A 20,690-nucleotide genomic window follows, 5' to 3' on the forward strand; every position below is an offset into this window, starting at 1 on the left:
TAACTCATTTCCACTGCGCACAAAAAGCACTTTCACACACACACTGTCACAAAGATGCATTTGGTGCATTATATGCTGACCTGAAACTTACAGTACTGTAGAAAATTGCACTTCGTGGACAGAATGCTGGCCAAGTAGTCACAAAAAAGCGTTTTTAACGTAGGTAATACTTCAAAGTGGTACCGATAAATTTTGGTAATAAAACTATCATCACTCCTTTTATTCTGAGGGAAAGAAATGCAGAGAAGTGACACATTAAATCCTGACAATTGCTAAATTTATCCACACAATGAAGGGGAAGTTACGAGACGAGGCTTTGTGCTGCAGTACCAATTTAAATAAGCCATTTCACCTGGCCTTTAAACTAGAACGTTCCTAATCAAACATGCAATTACACGTACCTAATAATACAGCTCATCCTAAAATAGAAAGTAATTGCAGCCTCCTGGGGATTAATAGGTAATGCTGTAAACGTCGCTTTTATTCCCCACCTAAACTTTATTGCCGCAGACTTCTTTCCATTAGTTGTTGAGGTGATTTATGGGATGTTGTTACGGCTGAGATAAGCTTCAGTTCGAAGGGATTCAGAGATCCAAGTATATGCTGCATCTAAATAAATGGATTTATAAATATATAAAGTTTGCATTCCAGTCCATACTTGAATTATTGTACTCAGTCCCAATGTGCAGCAATATTAAGTACTTCACCTGGAGAAGCAATGGATTAACAAGAAGTCCTGGTATTCAAATAGGCGTCAACATTAACATAATTATACATTTGCTAAGAAAAACAACATATTACTGTTAATGTTTAATGAGTTTCAGAGGTTACGGTTTGTTTATGTTGTTTATAGACAATTAGCAATTAATTAATTAATTCCTATAGGAGAGGCAGCAGTATACAATGTTCATGCACATACTACGTTTACACTGAAAATATATCACACAAATAGCAGAAACTAGACGGATGCGTCACTGCTGTGCATTAAATAACCTGCAGTGATATCTCTAACTGTAATGGGAAAACCTGGAACAATATGGAAGTTATTTCCTTCCATCCCAGATGAAGTAATTCAGACTTTAATTCACGTGACCTCCACAAGCCAGTCTCAATAGATTCTCAATATAAATGGTACGACCACTGCCAACACAACACTACGCCGTTAAAGAAGAGTCAAACATCTTATCAGTAGTAACTCAAAATAGTATTAAATAGACAATTAGCAATTAATTACAGTTATGAATAAATGAGCGGTTCATTCGCAGATCCTAGGGCACGGACACATTCAATTAGTAAAGAACAGATTGCCCCAAAGTTAAACAAAAAAAAAATCCTAAAATAGAATCTAATGAATTATTAATCAGTTGTATCGTGAGAATATTCTTGTAATAGAGCAATATCGTGTTTTCAGTGAGCTGAGAAAATATCATCAGAAAGAGCAGTAACCTGCTGAAAAGGCAGGAAGCAGATCATCATGGACTCACCGTCTCCTTTCAACAAAGCCAAATATCAAAAGCATTTGAAAAAAGCTAAAATTGTGAATTGGTGTCGCCACGCAGATGTATTAATGCCACGGAGCGAAATGAAGCAGCAAACAAGCAGCAACGGTGCCGTGGTTGTAACACTGAGTAGCTCTGAAAATATCAAAGTGCTCTTTTTCTACAGCTTTTCTTTGGTGCTCACTGCCGGCTGATGTCCCTCCTGGAGACCTGCTGCTCCACAGAGCCTTGGTTCAACCACAGGGGGCTCACATTGAGCTTCCAGACCAGCCTTCCAGGAGTATAAATCAAACTGTTAAGGGCAAGAGTCCTGCAGAGGCTGCAACCACAGTCTGGTACAAGTGGACAGGTTGATAAATGGGATATAAATAATGTACGTTTAAACATATTGTTATTTCATTAGGCATTTGTATGGACCACAAGTGATCCTACAGATACAGATTGCAGACTGATACTTTTCAAACCCCTGTGTTGGTGCTGTGGAGCCTGACAACGAGATTGAAGGCATATGCCATGATGTAGCCTCCGTGTCTAATGTTTGCATTCCTCTCCAAACATTCATCAGACTAAACAAACACTCTGAGATTACTGCCATCTCACAGAACAGGCACACAAGTTTGAGTTGATTGAGGTTTACACCTACAAAATACGAGTAATATATCTGAACCAGACGGCAATCTCCGGTTCTGACGAGCGAAGCCAATGCAGGCGTCTTGTATTCTCTCTACTGGCCAGCAGGGGGTGACTCCTCTAGTGGTAAAAAGAAGTCTGATTGTATAGGAGTCTATGAGGAAAATGACCCTCCTCCTTACTTGATTTATTACCTCAGTAAACATTGTAGACATGAGTTTATAGTCTGAATTGCTAGTTTCAAGTATTTTAAATACAGCATAATGCAAATATGATACATTTCCATTCACTGGTTGCAAATACTTCTGTTCAGAACCAAAGTCCATATGATCGTTTTTTTTTTCTGATTGAGAGAACAGAAGACATATTGTTGCTTTGCACATGGTATGCATTATTTTAGTTTTCAACCACGAGCCGTGGGCAGAATGAAGACACGTCGATGTGCTGGTGTCAGTCAGACGGGCAAAACAAGAGGCTGCCTTTGCATCGACCAGTCAGCCGCGAAGTGTTTGAGAGAGAAACAATATGGATTAAAACTCTATTTTTAAACTAAAATGTTCTGGATAGATCACGATAAAGAGAGCGCTAGTCGGCACAGTGAGCTGTTGTGGTTTAATTGGTTCTTTTTCAAGCCGAGTAGTTGAAACTCATTATTGATCAAATTATAGAGCAATTCTGGAATCAAATTGATTCGCTGAAGGCCGAACTACTCTGTCAACTTTACTGCGAATGAGAGAAGAAGCTTTTTGACAAAAGATCCGCTTTTTCAAATGCTATTCTAGATTCGAAAAACCACAATTGAGTGCAATGAATTATTTGTACAAAGTATTTTATTATGCAGAAGTATGTAACAAACCATAACAATTTCCAAATGCTGTACTCTTTTCTTTTTAAAAAATTTGAAATAGTTTTTTTACACAGTTTAGGACAACTGCGCGTGGTTTATAAACACATAGCTGTTATCATAATAACACAACACTATTGAAAACCCACTAATTGCATAGATAGAAATGAAGCACCTTCTTTGAAAGGTAAACCGATACAATGTAAACATCAGTGGTTCATTTGGGCAAGAATAGCTTTTCTGAAAGTTTCTGGAACCCTCAAATGTTTTCTGGCCTCAAGCCTTCAGTCTGATTTGTATTCAGGGCACTTCATACTCAAAGTGGTATGTTATACCTCCAAGAGCAGGTCGGTCTGACATCCCCCCCCCCCCCCCCCCCCCCTCCCTCCTCCTGCTGTGCACAGAATACTAGATACATGAAAGAAAACAATTTAGTCCAGCAGATCAATCCCCTCCATGGTGCAATGTATACATGGATAGATCAATTCTACATAATAACCCAGAGGGATTTGGCTGCAAAATGTAATCATATCACACTGATTTCTTTCCATGAAAATCTATTTAAAAAGGGCAAAGTCTAGGTGGAGACTATATGTGTGACCCGTATAGGTCTCTGCATTGGGTTGCTTGTGGTTGGAGCTGTGCAGAAGCAACTCTAGATTTGGTCCTTTTAGTAAATGTGGTTCAAAACTCTGTTGGTTGGTGGTCGTTATTGAAAACCATTATTGAGCCCCGAGAGCTCCTGGACAGCAGCCCATCTCCAAATATCACTCAATAGCACTGAATCAGCTGATACTGAAGCTCCCGCACATGAATCAGTCAATGATGGAGCAGAGGTGGTGAGAAAATGTGCAAAAATCATTTCTATACGTGATGAAAGATGAGAAAGTTAAGATCAAAATGACGATGTTGCGTTTTGACGGTGCACTCTGTATAAATTATATTAAAATGCAAACGTGGCTTGACAGATCTTCCATAGGCGAGCTGGAGGCTTTTCATGACAACCGAAACAGTAAAGAACTCACTTTTAAAGATGTAATGGAGGCGCTATTTTAGCCGAAACAATCCAATTAAGCTTCATGGCGTCACCTGATGAAGCCATCCAATTATTCTGCAGCGGGTGTCATGACAACGACACTGAGCCCCCCTGCTGCCTCCGCCTCATTCGTAACCCATGAATACAGAAAGAAGGACAACTTCAGACGGACTGGGGAAAAGTATAATATCCTCCCGACAGAGAACTGAGAGTCATCTAAAAATGAATTCGCTGAGTCTTAGCAGAGCAATAATTCATATATAACAAGATTTTAGGACGAAGGATGTTTTTTGTGGCACGCACTGCAGTTAAGAGAGAAAAATGTTAAATGCGTCAATCAATGTGAGAGGTGATTACTCAATTGAGGAGAGGATTTAGACTTAATAATTGAATACTGTACATGGGTTACTGACGGCTATATTGAAAAAATAAAGCAATTCCTGCAGTGATGAAATCCACATACGATTATATTTGTACAAATTGTCTAACCTAATGCAAAACATACAGCCATCTACACATTCACATGATAATTATTAAAAACAACCTTTGTGAAGCCCTGAATCTATTCATCCTACTTCTTCTATAATGATACCATATGCATACATAAATTACACAGCTTTGACATTGAAAAAATACAGAATAAGGAAATAGGTTTCTTTTATTTGGCCACACACTTGTCCTCCTAACCTTACATCATCGCTACTTTTTAACGGTAACATCATCTTCACGTTCAGTGGCAGCTGACTGATTGAGGAGACGGAAGAATGTAAAATAGTCAATGTATTTTGGTCACATAAGCCATATTCATATAGAGGGTGTTGAACATATTGTCTACAGGAAAGTCCACATGTTTCTGAGGGAGAAAGGTCTGCTGTTGTGCTGTGTTTTCTGTACATTGCAAACACAATCTATTGACATTGTTAACATAAAGCAAGCAAGCAAGCACATAGGAATACAACAGAATATCAGTTTTGATCACTGATAATAAACATTTCTCACAATAGTAAGGTTGTTTTTGTGTGTGTTTTTGGAGGATTCCACATTTTTTAAACCACATTAAGATGCATTTACCTCAAAAGGGCATTCTATTGATTTTACACACCAAGTTCAGTTGGTACGTCATGATTATTACTATTCTAAGACTGTGACAACAGTTTTATTAGGTCTTAACACTTAAATCTGGGGAAATAGCCCTGATGACGTCACTATGACATAATTAGGAGCATCTTCATGTTGACTCACAGCCTGTCTTTCAATCTGGGTGAAGCTCGGCATTTGTGGGTGTTTACCAGGCAGGTGAGGCTCTCATAAAAGAAACAAACTGCATTATGAAATATATATAGGATCCAGTGGTTTTGGAGCTTGGCCCATAGAAGGGAGAACCTTGGCCTCAGCTGCTTCCGTTATGATCATTCTTCTTATAAATCGCTCTCTTTTGAATCACCCAACATTATGGAAGTGCAATACTAAATTGGGTAGATCACTGAGACTAAATGTGTGACTCTATTTTCGCAACTTCTCATAGCCTTCACCAGCAGATAAAGTTGCTCTGTTGTCATGGCGATTGGTCAGTTTGTTATCACACAACCTAATAGATCTTTAATTTATTATTTATTTCTCTGTTTTTTATATTGTTTGATGCCACCCACCACCCCGATGCATATATGACCACCACTAAACCATCTTCATGACAACTGAGCAAATCAATCTGCTGAAGAAGACCAAGATATGTTGGTTTAAAGTCCCGGATACACAAAGTAAGCAGCAGTCCTGTGTTTGATGTCTGTGTTTCATGTGATGGTAATTAAATATATACATTGTATCACATTCTGTAAATGTCACATGTATGCCCCATATTTCCAAGGTGGATTCTGGTCTTTTCTTTAAGACACATTTATGTTCCAAACAATAAAAAGAGGACATATGGGGTATAGGTCGCCCGTGTCAAGTTACTTTATCACATGCCGTCTCATTATTCAAAGAACCTGAAAGGATGAATACGTAACGCATAAAATATCATGACTGAAGACGTGTGCCAGCTTTGCTTCCAGTGACGGCTGAGACTGGCAACTGTTACTTTGTTTAAGCAAACGACGAGATCAGAGCTTTCACATTTTCAGAAAGACACGCTGCTTTTATGTACACGCATCTCGAAACTACTTGATGCCGAGAATATCTTCATCCAAATTCCACTTATGCAAGTGTCGTTGAAAGTGTTTTTACAAGTTCAGATTTTTTAAAAAAAGACAGACTCCCATCTTCTCACAACCTAGAAATATGTAATGTGTTTCTTGCAGTGCTGCGTTGCATTTCATCCGGCAGTTTGAGAGAGTAGGAATATGGTGGAAGATGGCATGGCAGTTTATAATATCAATGCATCCATTCTGACTTCTCCTCCTCCGCAGCCACAGGAAATCAAGCAGAGCCTCAGCGATTCGGGTTGTGCACCGGGAAGCGTGATATGTTTTGCTGTCGGCTCAAGTGATGCGTGCCGTTTTGTGTTTGAGATCCCTTCTATTTTCTGTGGTCGCTCTTAAATCGGGCAGCTATATTTTCGGCGCGTGTTATTCAAACTCATTGTTGGAGACAGACCACAGATTCTCGCAGGAGACCTCCCGGGGACTCAGAGCTGCATTGTTAGAGCCGGGTTCGGAGCCGGACTCGGCCAGTCTGACAGAGACAGAACAGAGAGGAAGAGAGAAAAGTAATATTGCTACAGAGATCAAAAGGCAGGAAATATGTATTCATCCAAGGAGTTCACAGGACAGAATGTGTAATGATTGGAATGACTGTAAATGAGTGTGCACACAAACAGAGAGCCATTAGTGGCAGATAGGGAGGATATTTACAAGATCACCCATAGAATTACAATCAGCCATTTTACTATTAAAACTAGAATTCTTTGAGATATTAAGAGAAAAAAAAACGTAAAAACCCAGACACGTACAAATATCTTCTCCAAAGTTTGCAGGAAAAAAAAAGTCTAGCTTTCTTTGTTTTCATTCCCGATGTATTCACAGTCTGGAAATTAGTAGTATTCTGAACACAAGGCCTCATGCAACATGTCAAACATGCAAATAACATGCCGGTCACGTCACTTACCGGTGTCCATCTCCTCTACTTCCATGTTACTGCATGAGTGAAGAAAAAGGAAATCATGACTATGTGACTATAATAGTATGTTATACTAAAATGTGTTAAAACACTCGTAATGTGCCGTAATGTCAAGAAGCTTAAAATGAAATAAAATTGTAATAACTCATCACATTTCGATGAGGTTAAACAATGATTAAAATAATTAAATTGCTTCATTCCCATGCTGCAAATAAGGGTCAACTCCAAGGTCGACAAAGAATGAAGATATCTTATATAGAAATTAAAGCATTTAAAATAAACCTATTTGATCGGAAGTTGATGTCAATATTTGAATATGCTTGAAAAACAATTTAGTATTCTTACAATCAGATTTTTTTTTTCAGAGGCTTTAACCCTGACCTGTGTTGTTACAGTTAATTAAAAGCAATGATTTGGCAAGTTAGAGGAGTGATAGAGCACTGCAAGTGACCCCTGCATACAAATAAAATGGAATAAAGTAATTTAAGTGAACCACCAACTGGCCCCCAATGCCATCTTTCTTGAAGAGGCTAGGCATGACATTAGCTAAAGAGGCCTGGTGGTAATGGCTTTCTGTACAGGAGAGGTAGTCGACAAAAAAAAGGATAAAAATGACCCCTCTTTAACCTTCCTTTTTAAATGTTTGATGTTAAAAACTACACAAAGCTCTGAAAATGGAAAGAGCAGTTGAGGGCCAAACAGCTCACGGCTGTGGGAACAAAATGTAAACAAGAGATAGGCAGTGACAAGTTCTTAAATCTTTCAGTGTGTCAAACGCTGGCATGCTTCTTCGTAACCAGAGCAACAGCTAAATGTTTGCATATTAGCTGGATTAGATTTAAAAGTGTGATCTCTGAACATTTGGAAAGGTGCCCCGAAGAGCAGCGAACACAAGGAGGTGTGACAGCCATGACAAGTCAATGTGACTCAGAGTCTTCCACATCTCAGGGCACGTCTCATCCACCAGTCTTCTACCGCCTCAGCAGAGCCTGACATCCTTGTTGACCTCTACAGGGGAGGTCCGCTCTAGCATTCCTGCATTCATTCAGCATTTCCTGTAGGATGTTGAATCTAGATCCAAGTGTCACACCTTCCTCCATTCCACACTTGAGGTCAGTATTTCCTCGACCCCGCTCAGAACAGCCTCAGGGATGACCTGCCTTCCTCTTCTGATCCCCCTTCACACCCGACCACACTTATCATATATACCTCTCATTTACCCATTTGCTTGAAGCAAAACGTTGCATGCTCCAAAACAACAAATGTATATTAGCCACTTAATGAGCTGCGGCCTCTTTAACGTGTGAAGCTGCTCTTCTCTCTTTATGGATGGACAAAACAGTACCGCAGGACACATACACACATATCAGCTGGTAATATGAGGACCGTTTGGCCTTTATATTCCTAACAGTTTGTTGTGCACGGAGGCACATCATCAAAGAGGGACCACGTGCATGATGTTGTACGCGTTGATATACATCATGTTTTGTGTCTTTGCAAGTCTCAGAAGCAAGATTGATATGAAACAAAGTCGTATAGTCACATTTTAGTCTTTCTTCAGACTGTAGTTACCAACTTTAACTAATGTAATTACATTACATTTCATTTAGCTGACGGTTTTATCCAAAACGACTTACTTATACACCGTAGACACAGCTACAGGGAGCAATTCAGGGTTAAGCGTCTTGCTCAAGGACACACCGACTAGGGCGGGGATCGAACCGCCGATCCCCTGATTGAAAGACGGACCTGCTAACCACTGACCCACAATAATTTTAGATCTTACGTGTTGACTTATTCTTTCTATTGGTACTACAGGCTTTTCTTAGAGTTAGGAGGCGGCGACCTCCGTCAAATTCCGTCCCGCCTCCAGTTTTTTTCCTCAATACATTTTCTTTAAAAGTGTTGCATTTGGTGGATTTATGCCTTCTGTAAGGTCAGCAGCATTACGCCGATGTCGTGGCACTGTATCGTAATCAGCATAGTGAACCGGGGAAGGCGCTGCCAAAACTGCCAAAGAGGAAGAAAACAACCGTCTGCTTGAAGCTGGACGGCAGCAAAGCAGGAACCAGCCCTATAAATGTGGAAGTCTGTCACTGACTGACTGACTGAGTGCTCCGGCGGAAGCACTCAGACGGTAACGTCTTTGCCACCACAGCACATTCCCGCAATCAATCGGCACATGGAAAGCCAATGAGGTCATTATTAGTCTCCCATTCCAATGTGTTTATGACAATTTTGTACAGCTGGTGTTAATGTGTGCCTGAACTACAACGCCAGTGTGCGTCTGTTTACACCAGGGAAATAAGGAAATAAAGTCATTTTCTTAATGTTTGATCAACTTTTTACCATTTTATAGAATACAATAGTTCAAACAGACATCTGTGGGTCAAATTACAATATATCTGAGAACATCTGATATATCTGAGAAGTGGCTCTTATGACAATTTTGGTTAAAAAAAGATTTAGCCAGTAGCAAGATTCTTATTTTCTTAGTATTTGTGGCCATATTCTCGGTGTCTAAAAGCTGTCGTCAACACCTCACCGGTCAATGATGACTTGAACAAATAACTTTTAGGACACCAAATGAAGTTACCACACAATTATGATGTGCATCCTTTCTGTATCAGCTCATTGCCATGGGTGTAATGCCATCTTTTAACACCGTTACCTGAGAAAAGGAGACTATTGCATATCCCAGGCTGTGTCTGTGAATTTCAATACATATTTGTGTCAATCAATCTGTCCTTTTTCTTATTTAAAAGAGTCAGAACGGTTACTGACAGCTGACCATCACTCTCAGTGCAACTGTCAAAATGACTCGACAGCATTCAAATGGTGATCTACTGCATTTCTGTTTGGAACTGGAATCAACATAACATTTGTTTCATATTTTGTTTGCCAGAACAATCCCATCTCTTTTCCTAAATAAAAGAATAAATGGCCTGTGTTCAGCAGTAGTCATATCCAAAGGTTACCTTGAGAACGCATCATCGAGGCCATCGTCCACGTCCTGTTGGGAAATGAAGAATATGAATCAATACACACTATACACAATCAAATTACCTATTCCTGCTGCTCCTGTGGATCTTTACTGAGTCAGCTGTTTGTCATAACATATTTTATCCAAGTGATACACAAATTAATTTATGAGCTAAAGAATCAAATACTGCACAAGGCAGGTTTTTGTTTCAATCACGGACTGAAAGGCAATATTGCACAACTAAAATATTATAGTCTGGACACATATGGATAAGGATGCTCTACATTATCTGCAAAAGGTTTGGGAATGCAAGGGATCCAGCCAATTTAAATGCATTGTTTTAATTTATGAGATGCTAATAAATATCATTAAATAAATATCAACCTGTCCAATTTACACTGAAAATAATAAACAAATTAACCTGATGTAAGGCAAACATGGAGGGATTATAAACAGCACAACACAGAGAGAGGAATAAAGGTCAAGTTGGACTAGCTGATGAAATCTGACTCAATTAAAGAATTATTTATACCAATGAGAAGTCCCATAAAAAGGGAAAATATGCAACAAAGAATACAGATGAATTTGTGAAATCAGCCTTTAAGAGAGACATTCAAATGAATATGGTGCCACCTAGTGTTAAGAATCAGGAAGTGATCACCAGGATGGTGACTGATGGTGAGCCTCTGTAGCATAAACATTACACAAGTTTGACATGTCACTACATGTAACTACTCCAATGATGATCAGTGTCAGAAATCATGTGTAATTATAGGTATCTTCCCCATGAAACACAATAAAAACAATTGTTGAATTTTGTATTTAATTGAAAATTAAAAAATTAATTAAAGTAAAATAGCATTGGTACCGTTTTATGGTCAGGTTGAGCATATTACTTTACTGTGCTCCATCAGCCTGGCTAAAAAAAACGATATTAAACATTGCAAACTGACTCAGTCTGTTCAAACTGCACGGACAACCCTTTGCAGTGGCTTATGTCGTCTCTTCAAGTCATCTTGCTCGAGAATCATGTCAAGTTTTATTTGTCAATATTTTGTTTGCCAATGGACAACCCTGCTCTCCATACATAACCCCTTACTTTGGAATTCATACTACAAGCCAACACAAGGACTATTTTTAAATATTTGTAATTTAAAACTTAACGTAATAAACAGTTTTAGATATTGTATATCTAAAACTAATTAATTGATTTAATTACAGAAAGACAGGTTTTAAGTCAGTGGTTTGAATAAAAGGAGAGAAAGGAAATGAAGGTGGGATTTACAAAAACACAAATACAAGACGCAGTAATCCGATACACTGGACTGGTATTGACACAAATATTGACCAAATGAAGCTTATGTGAAAACATGTGACGGCCTCATGTTAGCGTGCATACAAAGTATTCTTATACTAGTGAGGTGTACAAATTTAAACTCTAGCATAGGACCTACCCCTGAGTTGCTGTCTCGCATTTCAGTATCAGGAGAGAAGAAGTTGGACAGGTGCCTCTCTGTCTACAACCACTTTAACCTTTTGTTTCGGCCCAATCTGACCAATCAGCAGTCGGGAAGCAGATGGCGTGACCTACCCAAGAGTCGTGTTTGATTGGTCGCCTTCGAGTGGGGTTGCTGCGAGGCGAGGGCGAGCTGAGTAAAGCAGAGAAGAAGGGCCTCCGGAGCTTCTCCTCCAACCCGACGGGCTTTCGTGCCTCTGGATCTGAGGGAGGTGGCAGGTGTGGACGAGAGTTTGACAGGGACACGGGAGGTGAGACGGAGGAGGACAGAACAACGGGAAAAGACAACAAGAAAAGAGAGAAAGAGGAATTGCTCTTCTTCCTTTACTGTCTCTTTAAATCTCCCAGTCTGCAGCACAGACGTGAAGCGTCAACCGCCCGTGGCATTCACAGTTTTCTCTGCAACGGGCAGAATTTAATTAACCTCCAAAACTTTCAGACGGTTCTCTGTGCCGAGTTAGTCCCTAAGTCCTTGAGGCTTTCACAACACATTTTTCTCACTGGGCCACTAGAGCTGGAAGTAGAGACACTTTTAATTGGAAGAAGCTGGGAAAGCCAGCCATTATCTAACAACAAGCTGAATGGATGATTAAGTCTCATTTAGCAGAGCCTTTGACCCCCCCGAGGAGTGGAAAACATTTTGACCTATAAATGTCACGGCTAAGGGATAGTACTTAAAAACTCACTCCCCTGAATTACTAAATAAGTGGCGTATAATTAGGAGATTTGTTCTCAGTGAGAAGTGATTGACAGCAGTTGTTAACTGTTAACATACTATCTTCCGGAGGTTGTAGGGGGCCTAAGTTGTATACGCAGCTAGAAGATGCTGGATGTATATGGAACTGAAAAACCTAAATAATTGATCGCTACCAAGGGAAACACTGTCATGTTGAGTTTCGAAAAAGTCGCCTTGACCCTAAGGGCTGAATGAAAATGGATTCTATGGATACTCACAAGTCTCTCCTTTCCAGAAATGCCCACTTTATGCTAATCCGAAGCAGTTTGGGGTGAAGAACTAAGCTGTTTTTTGCATGCAGTATAGAGTTTGAGGATAAGAGGTTAAATGTGTGTGTGGGAGGGTTCTTTACGAAATTACAAGGCTCCTTGTTGTGTACCAACTCACACAAGAAAGATCATTTCAAAGTCATTAAGCCAGTGTCGACTACAGAAGCATTTACTTCATCATGTTCACTGGAAACTGTTGCGTTTGGGAGGATTATGAAAAGCCTCAAATCTAAAGGAATTTGTTCTTTACTCACTCTAAATCTGCATCTACTTACCGTCTCATTTTAGTGACTGCGATATAATACAGTTGTAATTTTTACAAAACTAAAATCAGGTCATCGTAATCTCATCAGCGACAGGCAGTTTTATTTCTCACCAGGCTCATGCGGTAGGTTGAAATAACACAATCTTTATCCTCATCTTCCTAGAAAATACAACACCTGGATTATCCCAGGCCAGTTCCCAGTGTAACGTTAACCCCTGCAGCAGCAAACACCCACCAAGAAGCGTGTCAAATGTGAAGTATATTTCTGTAATTATGAAGAGATAAATACAGCATCATTTAAGGAAACAGCTTAAGGAAAACGGTTTGAAGAAACTCAAGAGGAAACTCTCATGTCTGTGTGATAAATAAAAAACTAAAGACAACACATTGTGTTAATCAGACAAGCCACCAGGAAGAACGCTGGGCTGAAGGCAAATGTTACATTGTGGCCAAAAGGTAGAATTACAATTTCCAGGACCGTAATGTGATGGCTAAAAAGATGATTTTATTTGAGATAAATCAACTTCCCAGTACAAACACCTGAATAACTCATTCTTAAATAATTCAGTCCTAAAAGTTGTAAAATACACTTATAACCAAATCCAGAGTTATTTTCCTTCCTCCATTCATTTGAATGTGGTGGATAACGAGGCTGGACCGAGGGCTGTGAGGCGGGGTTAAAGTTAACGCTATGGACCAAAGGATCCTGGTAAATTTGCTTCTTGCGACCACGATGAACCTTTATAGTTATGAACAGGGTAGTAAGTAAGTAAGTATTTCACAAAAAAGTTCCAGTCAAATCACCTGAAGAATGATGAAAAAAAGGTTAACGTTTGTCTGGAAATAAAGATTCATCTTGTCTTGTATTATTTATCAGCAAGACCTTCTGCTGAGTCCAGATAAATTGTTCACCCTTTTGAAAATAAATACATAATTAAATAATTGATAAGCATGAATGCACTGTGGATGAGGACACAATGAAATGAACTCACCTGCAGGAACACACTGAGTGTCTGTCGCCTGTGTCTGCCCTTTGCTGGCTGCACAAGAACAGCAGGTCCTGGCTTTTTTGTTTTTGTCTGCAGATAAAGAAGAAGAAAAAAAAATGCTAAATGCAAAAAGTAAGCCCAAAAAGAAATATGTGATGTTTGAAAAAAATGTTGTTGGTATTTTTACTTTTGGTTGTAATGAAAGTTCTGTGGCAATTTTACATGCAAGTGCAGTAGTGTGACATTCGAAAAGCTCAGAGGAGACGGTGGAGGTCAGAAAAGTGCAGCAGCAATGACGTATTTTTGGAGACAAACCCGGAAAATAAACTTTGCACCGGTTCCCTCTGTAAAAATACTTTGGGATTGTTGGGGAAGATGAGCTCTGTGGCAGACACAAGTTCATGACACTCACGCGTTTTAATAAAGCCGATAATAATTTTCACAAATTAACTTTTTTGTAGCCCGAATACAAAATCGGCAAAAATCTATACGGTAGCCTTAAAAACAAACTACAGCAGTTTATTGAGTCACTTCTTAGCAACCACCTTTTTTTTAAAACATAAGAGGGGTATTTAATGATGTATATTTTACAATATTTTAATCTTGTGTAATCCACAGAGCTTATTTCAGGCTTCTAACCAGAGTTGAAACTGACTCATTTCTGGATTTGAGGACTTATAGCTGCAGCGCATTAATCTCGGTTATTTTGATTGTTGAACATATTCAATAGCTGCCCCCGAACTTAGCTTACAACCCAAAAGGATTCTTCATCCCAGACTCGATGTACAGCCTCTCTTTACTCATACCCGGGTTCAAACCTTCTTCCTGTTCAGGGAACTTACCTTCCTGCGCGATCTCCCACAGATCGAGGGCTACTTTAAAGGCCTGGGCCACCGTTAATGTCACAGCCTGAGCCTGAAGAGGAAAGAAAAGAGGACAACACTCATGATGAAACATTCATTGTGGAAATATAAAACATATGGAATAGTTGTGATTCAATTTGGTGCTCAAGAAAATGTTTTTCTAAAGCATCTTTAGTCTGATTATTTAACCATCCAAGGTGATAATACGTTTAAAAAATAAAAAAAAGATTCTATCAAACTATTTATATTTCTAAATATCTCCAAATACAGACTGATGAGCGTGGAGGTTTCCAGCCACAAGATGGAGCCATACTCCATCTACATTTGAGCCACTTGCTTCCCCAAGTGAACTCGATATATACGCACTCATTCCTCAAACAATCTGACTCTAGGACCTGCTAAAGTCCAAGAGCATGTATACTCTTGGACTTACTGTATAATGTCAAGCTAAATCCAGACAAACACAGGTACACGCGACAAAATGACAAGCGATGCACACTTACAATCTTCTTCTTTTGGCAGAGAAATGCATGGCACTCCAGGGTCTCATTGAACGGACTCTGAGAGACATATGCGAAGACCTTATCCTGAGTTTTATCTGCTGTGCAGTACGAGATTCTGGGAGAAGAGAGACAGAACACAAAAAACACTGTTCTTAATTTTACTGACACTGTCAATTCTCCTGATAAAAGTGCATTTATGTCGATAAATGAGCACTTGCACCAATAAGGAACCAATTTACGAGATGAATGAATGAATAAAGTGTATTGCAGGTTTTAACCTTTTGGCCTTACACATGTCTGTGTGAAAGGGTTTATTCTCATCTACCCTTTTTTTTTTTTTTTTTTTAACAAAATCAACCAAAATGGTAACAATAAGGATATTGTTCCAGTTTTGGTTAATTTTGTAAAAAAAAAAACACCAAAGTATGGTTAAAATATTGCACTACCTTTTTTTTGGCCCGTGCCTTCATCATTCCATCTGTTAGTTGTAAATAGAAATGCGACTTCACCGAAAAATGTAATTAGAAATAGAGTTGTGGGTTTTAACCTTCTATATATTCGGTTTCTGGTAAACATAGACGAGCTTAGACAAAGGTCACGATGTGCAGACAAACTGCTGGCTGTTAGTTTAAGGGAGAGAACCGAGGGCGTTTGATGATGTTTGTGATGAAGTATTGGTGTCTGAACTTCTTTTCTCCTCATTTCAAACATGCTTTTTAAATCCCATGATCACACATGCGGAACAAAGGGACATCATGCTGTTGGCCTACAGTCACAATCAAACCTCATTCATCAAAGTAAGCTACAGGAAATGCATACATGTCAATTGAGGCCACGACATTGCTTTTTCTCTCAACCTTTTCCATATTCATAAGCAAACCAATAATAGCGGAGATGAGAGCGCGTTGGTTTCGAATATTATGCTGATTAAGTCCCACAGCTGGGAGAATGGTAGACAAGCAGGAGACAAATGAGCAGCGTTGTCGTCCGTGAGAGATGCTTGGAGCGCTTCGATACTTCATATTTTCAACTAAATGCCGATTCAAAGTTTCCATGCAAGGCTCAGATGTTAATTGAGCCCACATTGCTTTAGTTAAGCGTTGTGCTAATGAAGCTGCAGGGACAACCTGTGCATATTTTGTGTTGAGGCATTTGTTGAATTTACTGTAACTTGTATGCTATTCCTCAGAGTTTGGTTTTATTTGTCTCTTAAGAATATCGACCAATCTAGAAAGGCATGTGAAACTGCCGGAAATCTGATAAAAAAAAATAAAAAAATTATATAACCTCTTGATGTATTGCAACTTGTTGAAACATCTGAATTTCTACCTTCTTTCTACCTCTAAGTCTTGGATTACAAACCGCTCTCTGCTGCGACTATATTGCGCATGAGACCTCATTCCCAACAGTCCCACTGAATCTCTACTGAGCTTATATCTGGTTTTCAAGAAATCCAATTGCCCGCAAATCCAGTGGCAGCCACAGCCAGTTATTTTCAATGGTAATCTAAAACCAATCTAGACAAAAGTCCACCGAGCCCTTCGGCTCCCCCACAACAGCTCGCACAGGTTTACTGGAGCGACGGACACAAAACCGATGGATTTGTTTTTGTCAGATTTTGTGCAGGCTATTAGAAGCCGTATCGATTGAGAGTCACCCCCCTGTGTCTATCTGGGGTTGTTAGCTAAACCAGCAGAGTGCGTCATGTCCATTGCTTTGAATATATGTGTGAAAGAGCCACCGTGAGTGACACTTGTCACTATAATTAAATATAAAACCTACATCATAAACTGCACAAGAACCACATTGGATGCTTTCACACGCATACTGCAGGAATAGAACTCTACAGACCAAAGTTGCTGGTTTTTTTCTTCCGAATAGAACACAATTTAGATACTCGGGGTCACTCAATGCATGTCCTCGTCGTCGGTATGGAGGACGCCACACAACTGCGACTGCCGTCTCTGCAGTAACTTGTAAACTGTAAACAAAAAAGGGATCTGCAGCTAACAGCCGCTCATTTGCTGCACCGCTTCAAGGGGAGCACTAAAAATAAAAAGTAATTTATTCGGTCAAACAACAAGCATGAAAATCACCAGCGCTCGGATCTCCCTCTCAGATTGTTTGCTGGCTTGCTCCGCTGATGATGACCCACATTGCAATGCCCATGACACCCAGCTCAGTAGTTCCCCATCTTCTCCGTCCTCCAACATATATTTGGGCCTTAATTGCAGGGGGGTGGGGGGTGTGGGGGGGTTTGGTTTCCAAATGAATTATCATCTTATTGACACATTATGTACTTTCTGCCTAGAATATCTGCCGCAATCTGATTTCACTCATTTCTGGGGGCTTTTATAGTTTGAGCCTCCACAAATTTGCATTAATAACTGAATACATTATTGATAATAAAGTAATGCATTATACACTGCACAATGATTCATACTGATGCTTTGTCAGCAGCACTACAGTAGCAGCATTATCAAAATATATAGCTATGAAATCAGTTTGTGTGGTCATAGTAAAGCAGTGTTCTTGTCATTTAGGCAATCAGCCTTAGCATAGGTTATTCTTTTAAACATTTTTTCCACGCAGTTGAAATAAAGGTTTACAATCATCATGGGCAGTCAGATGAGGTCTGAAGCCTGAAGATCCAAAGTCTGCAAACTGGAACTCATCATTCCTCTCTCTTATCTGATACTCTGGTAGAAACTCAGTTCTGAGACAGAGTTTTGTTCACAAGATGGTGTTAAAATGTTCAGCAGTAAACATACGCAAGATGAGCAAATAGGTCAGTGTGCATACCCGGCCTGTCTGACGAGCCAAGATCCCCAAATAAATAGCAGCAAGAATCTAGGGCTGAAATTTGAGAATTGAGCAGTGTACAACTCCTCTCAACAATAGCAACTATTTCACAATCCATCCATCCATCTGTGATGCTGAGAACAGCCTGCGGTAGGCCCTGCTTTCCCTTCATGAGCCGTCGGATGGTTTGCCAGAACCTCCTTGAGGCCAACCAAAAGTCCTTCTCCATGGCCTCCCCAAACTCCTCCCATGCCCTAGTTTAAGCATCCGCAACCACCGCAGCTGCAGCCCTTCTGGCCTGCTGGTACCTGTCAGTTGCTTCAGGAGACCCCTGGGCAAACCAGGCCTGAAAGGCCTCCTTCAGCTTGACGGCTTCCCTTACCCCCGGTGTCCACCACCGGGTTCTCGCCACGACAGGCACCGATGACCTTCCGACCACAGAACCTAGCGGCCACATCCACAATGAACATGACCAAATTTGAACATGGTCCACTTGGATTCCATGTCCCCAACCTCCCTCGGGATGTGTGAGAAGTTCTTCCGGAGGTGGGAGTTGAAGACCTCCCGGACAGGATCCTCCGCCAGACGTTCCCAGTTCACCCTCACGACACGTTTGGGCTTGCCAAGTCTTTCTAGCCAGCCACCCCGCCATCTGATCCAACTCACCTTCAGGTGGTGATCAGTTGACAGCTCTGCTCCTCTCTTCACCCGAGTGTCCAAGACATACGGCCGTAGATCAGATGCTACGATTACAAAGTCGATCATTGATCTCCGGCCTAAGGTGTTCTGGTACCAGGTACACTTATGAGCCACCTTATGCTCGAACATGGTGTTCGTTATGGACAAACCGTGGCTAGCACAGAAGTCCAATAATGAAACACCGCTCGAGTTCAGATCGGGCAAGACGTTCCTCCCAATCACCTCCCGCCAGGTTTCTCTGTCATTGCCCACGTGAGCGTTGAAGTCTCCCAGGAGAACTATGGAGTCGGCTGGAGGCGCCCTTTCCAGGACCCCTCCCACCGACTCCAAGAAGGCCGGATACTCCAAACTGCTGTTCGGTACATAAGCACAAACAGTCAGCACCTTACTCCCCGCAACCCGTAGGCGCAGGGAGGCAACCCTCTCGTTCTCTGGGAAAAACACCAACACAGTTATTTCTTCGGGCTGAGCCCGACCGGGCCCAAAGGGCGAAGGCCCGGCCACCAGACGCTCGCCGGCGAGCTCCCCTACCGGCTCTGGCTCCGGGAGGGTGCCTCGGTTTCCCTTGTCCAGGCGAGGTAGCTGAAGTCCGTGGACCGCTATCCATCAAGGTTTTTTCACAATGTATGTATTTATCATGCAGTATGGCAAACAAAGAAAAATGTTAATTATAATATATCATCCATGTGCAAATAACGTGAATCTCTAAACATACAAATCTCATTGGAGTGAATACACATTTAAGATTCAATCTTTTGGCAAAGAGACACAAGCCTCATTTACAGTCACTTCTATTGTGATGAAACAAAGGTCTCTTAAAAACCCTTGTGCATGCACATTTCATTTTATATAAAAACGTTTTAATAAATACAAAATAAGTTTAATTACTGCCACCAATGTGCCACAAAGTGGATTGTATTCACAAAACTAGCCTTCATCTTAAAACAACAACAACAACAGGAAAGAAAATAATTGACAGCATCACATAATTTTAACTAAGCTTGAACAGCAGAAGCTGAGCTGTCAGTCTGCATCATATCTCCAAAGGGGCTTCGTGGACCGCAAGCCTTTGATCTCCTCACTGCGTAGAGCCCCGGTGTTTGTGAGGCAGAGAGGGAATATCAATGGAAATATTAAAATATTTACAGTACAAAGCGTGAATGGAACTTCAAACACCAAAGCTGCGAATTCTCTACGTACACTGAATAAAGCAGGTACACTAGTCAACACAACAACGTACTACTTTTGTTCAACTTTTTAACCGGACATGAGTGCATTAATGAAACACTGAATTTTGCTTTTGCTGTGGGGAAGCGGGTATCAACCATTTTTGTGTGTGTGTGTGTGCAAAATGCTGTAAAGAATTCAACAAAAAGAAAATGGCAAAAAATATATTCATGTACGGGAGAGAAAAGATAGAACATTGTTCATGGGAACCGACGGACACATCTCAAAAATCCAATGGTGTGTCAGAACAGCGTGCATCATTAACAGGTGGAGTGCCAGTTATGGTTTCTGACCGGTATGGTTTTGCTCATTGATATGCTGGTCGGCCTCTGAGAGCTCCCGTCAGAATATGAATCGGTAACAACCGTACAGGTGGAAGCTGAACACCTCACAACGCTTGCTGGGAGAGGCAAGTTATACAGTCTGTATGTTGTTGTTGTTTTTATTTAGGAATAGTTTATGTATGATCCAACATTTTCTGACTTAAACGAATATTTTGGCAATTTGGGAACTACACTTATTCACAAGAGTCAGATGAGAATAAAAGATATCACATTCATTACATGACATTAGATATCACTGGGGAGTTCGGCCATCCTAATAAACTTGTTACAGCTGAACTTAATTTGAAACTTTATTGATTGTTGTTGGGGGAAAAAACTCCAGTGGCTTACATCAAATATTGTCCTATGTGGTTTAGTCCTTGACATAATAC

The 20,690-nt window shown here is 40.4% G+C and overlaps 1 protein-coding gene across 1 annotated transcript in view; it reads right to left on the reverse strand.

The window, feature by feature from the left end:
- Nucleotides 1–5,645: 5,645 nt before the first annotated feature.
- Nucleotides 5,646–20,690, reverse strand: part of si:dkey-71h2.2 (low density lipoprotein receptor adapter protein 1) — a 37,823-nt gene continuing 22,778 nt past the window's right edge. Inside the window, exons 4-9 of the mRNA XM_034527642.1 lie at nt 15,248–15,362; nt 14,724–14,796; nt 13,885–13,971; nt 11,698–11,825; nt 10,102–10,136; nt 5,646–6,679 (exon numbers count right to left, since the gene is read on the reverse strand). Of these exons, the coding sequence (XP_034383533.1) occupies nt 6,574–6,679; nt 10,102–10,136; nt 11,698–11,825; nt 13,885–13,971; nt 14,724–14,796; nt 15,248–15,362 (544 nt within the window). The 3' untranslated portion in view covers nt 5,646–6,573. The remainder of the gene's footprint in view (nt 6,680–10,101; nt 10,137–11,697; nt 11,826–13,884; nt 13,972–14,723; nt 14,797–15,247; nt 15,363–20,690) is intronic.

Source organism: Cyclopterus lumpus, chromosome 24 (assembly GCF_009769545.1).
Source record: "Cyclopterus lumpus isolate fCycLum1 chromosome 24, fCycLum1.pri, whole genome shotgun sequence".
In the NCBI taxonomy this organism is placed as follows: domain Eukaryota; kingdom Metazoa; phylum Chordata; class Actinopteri; order Perciformes; family Cyclopteridae; genus Cyclopterus; species Cyclopterus lumpus.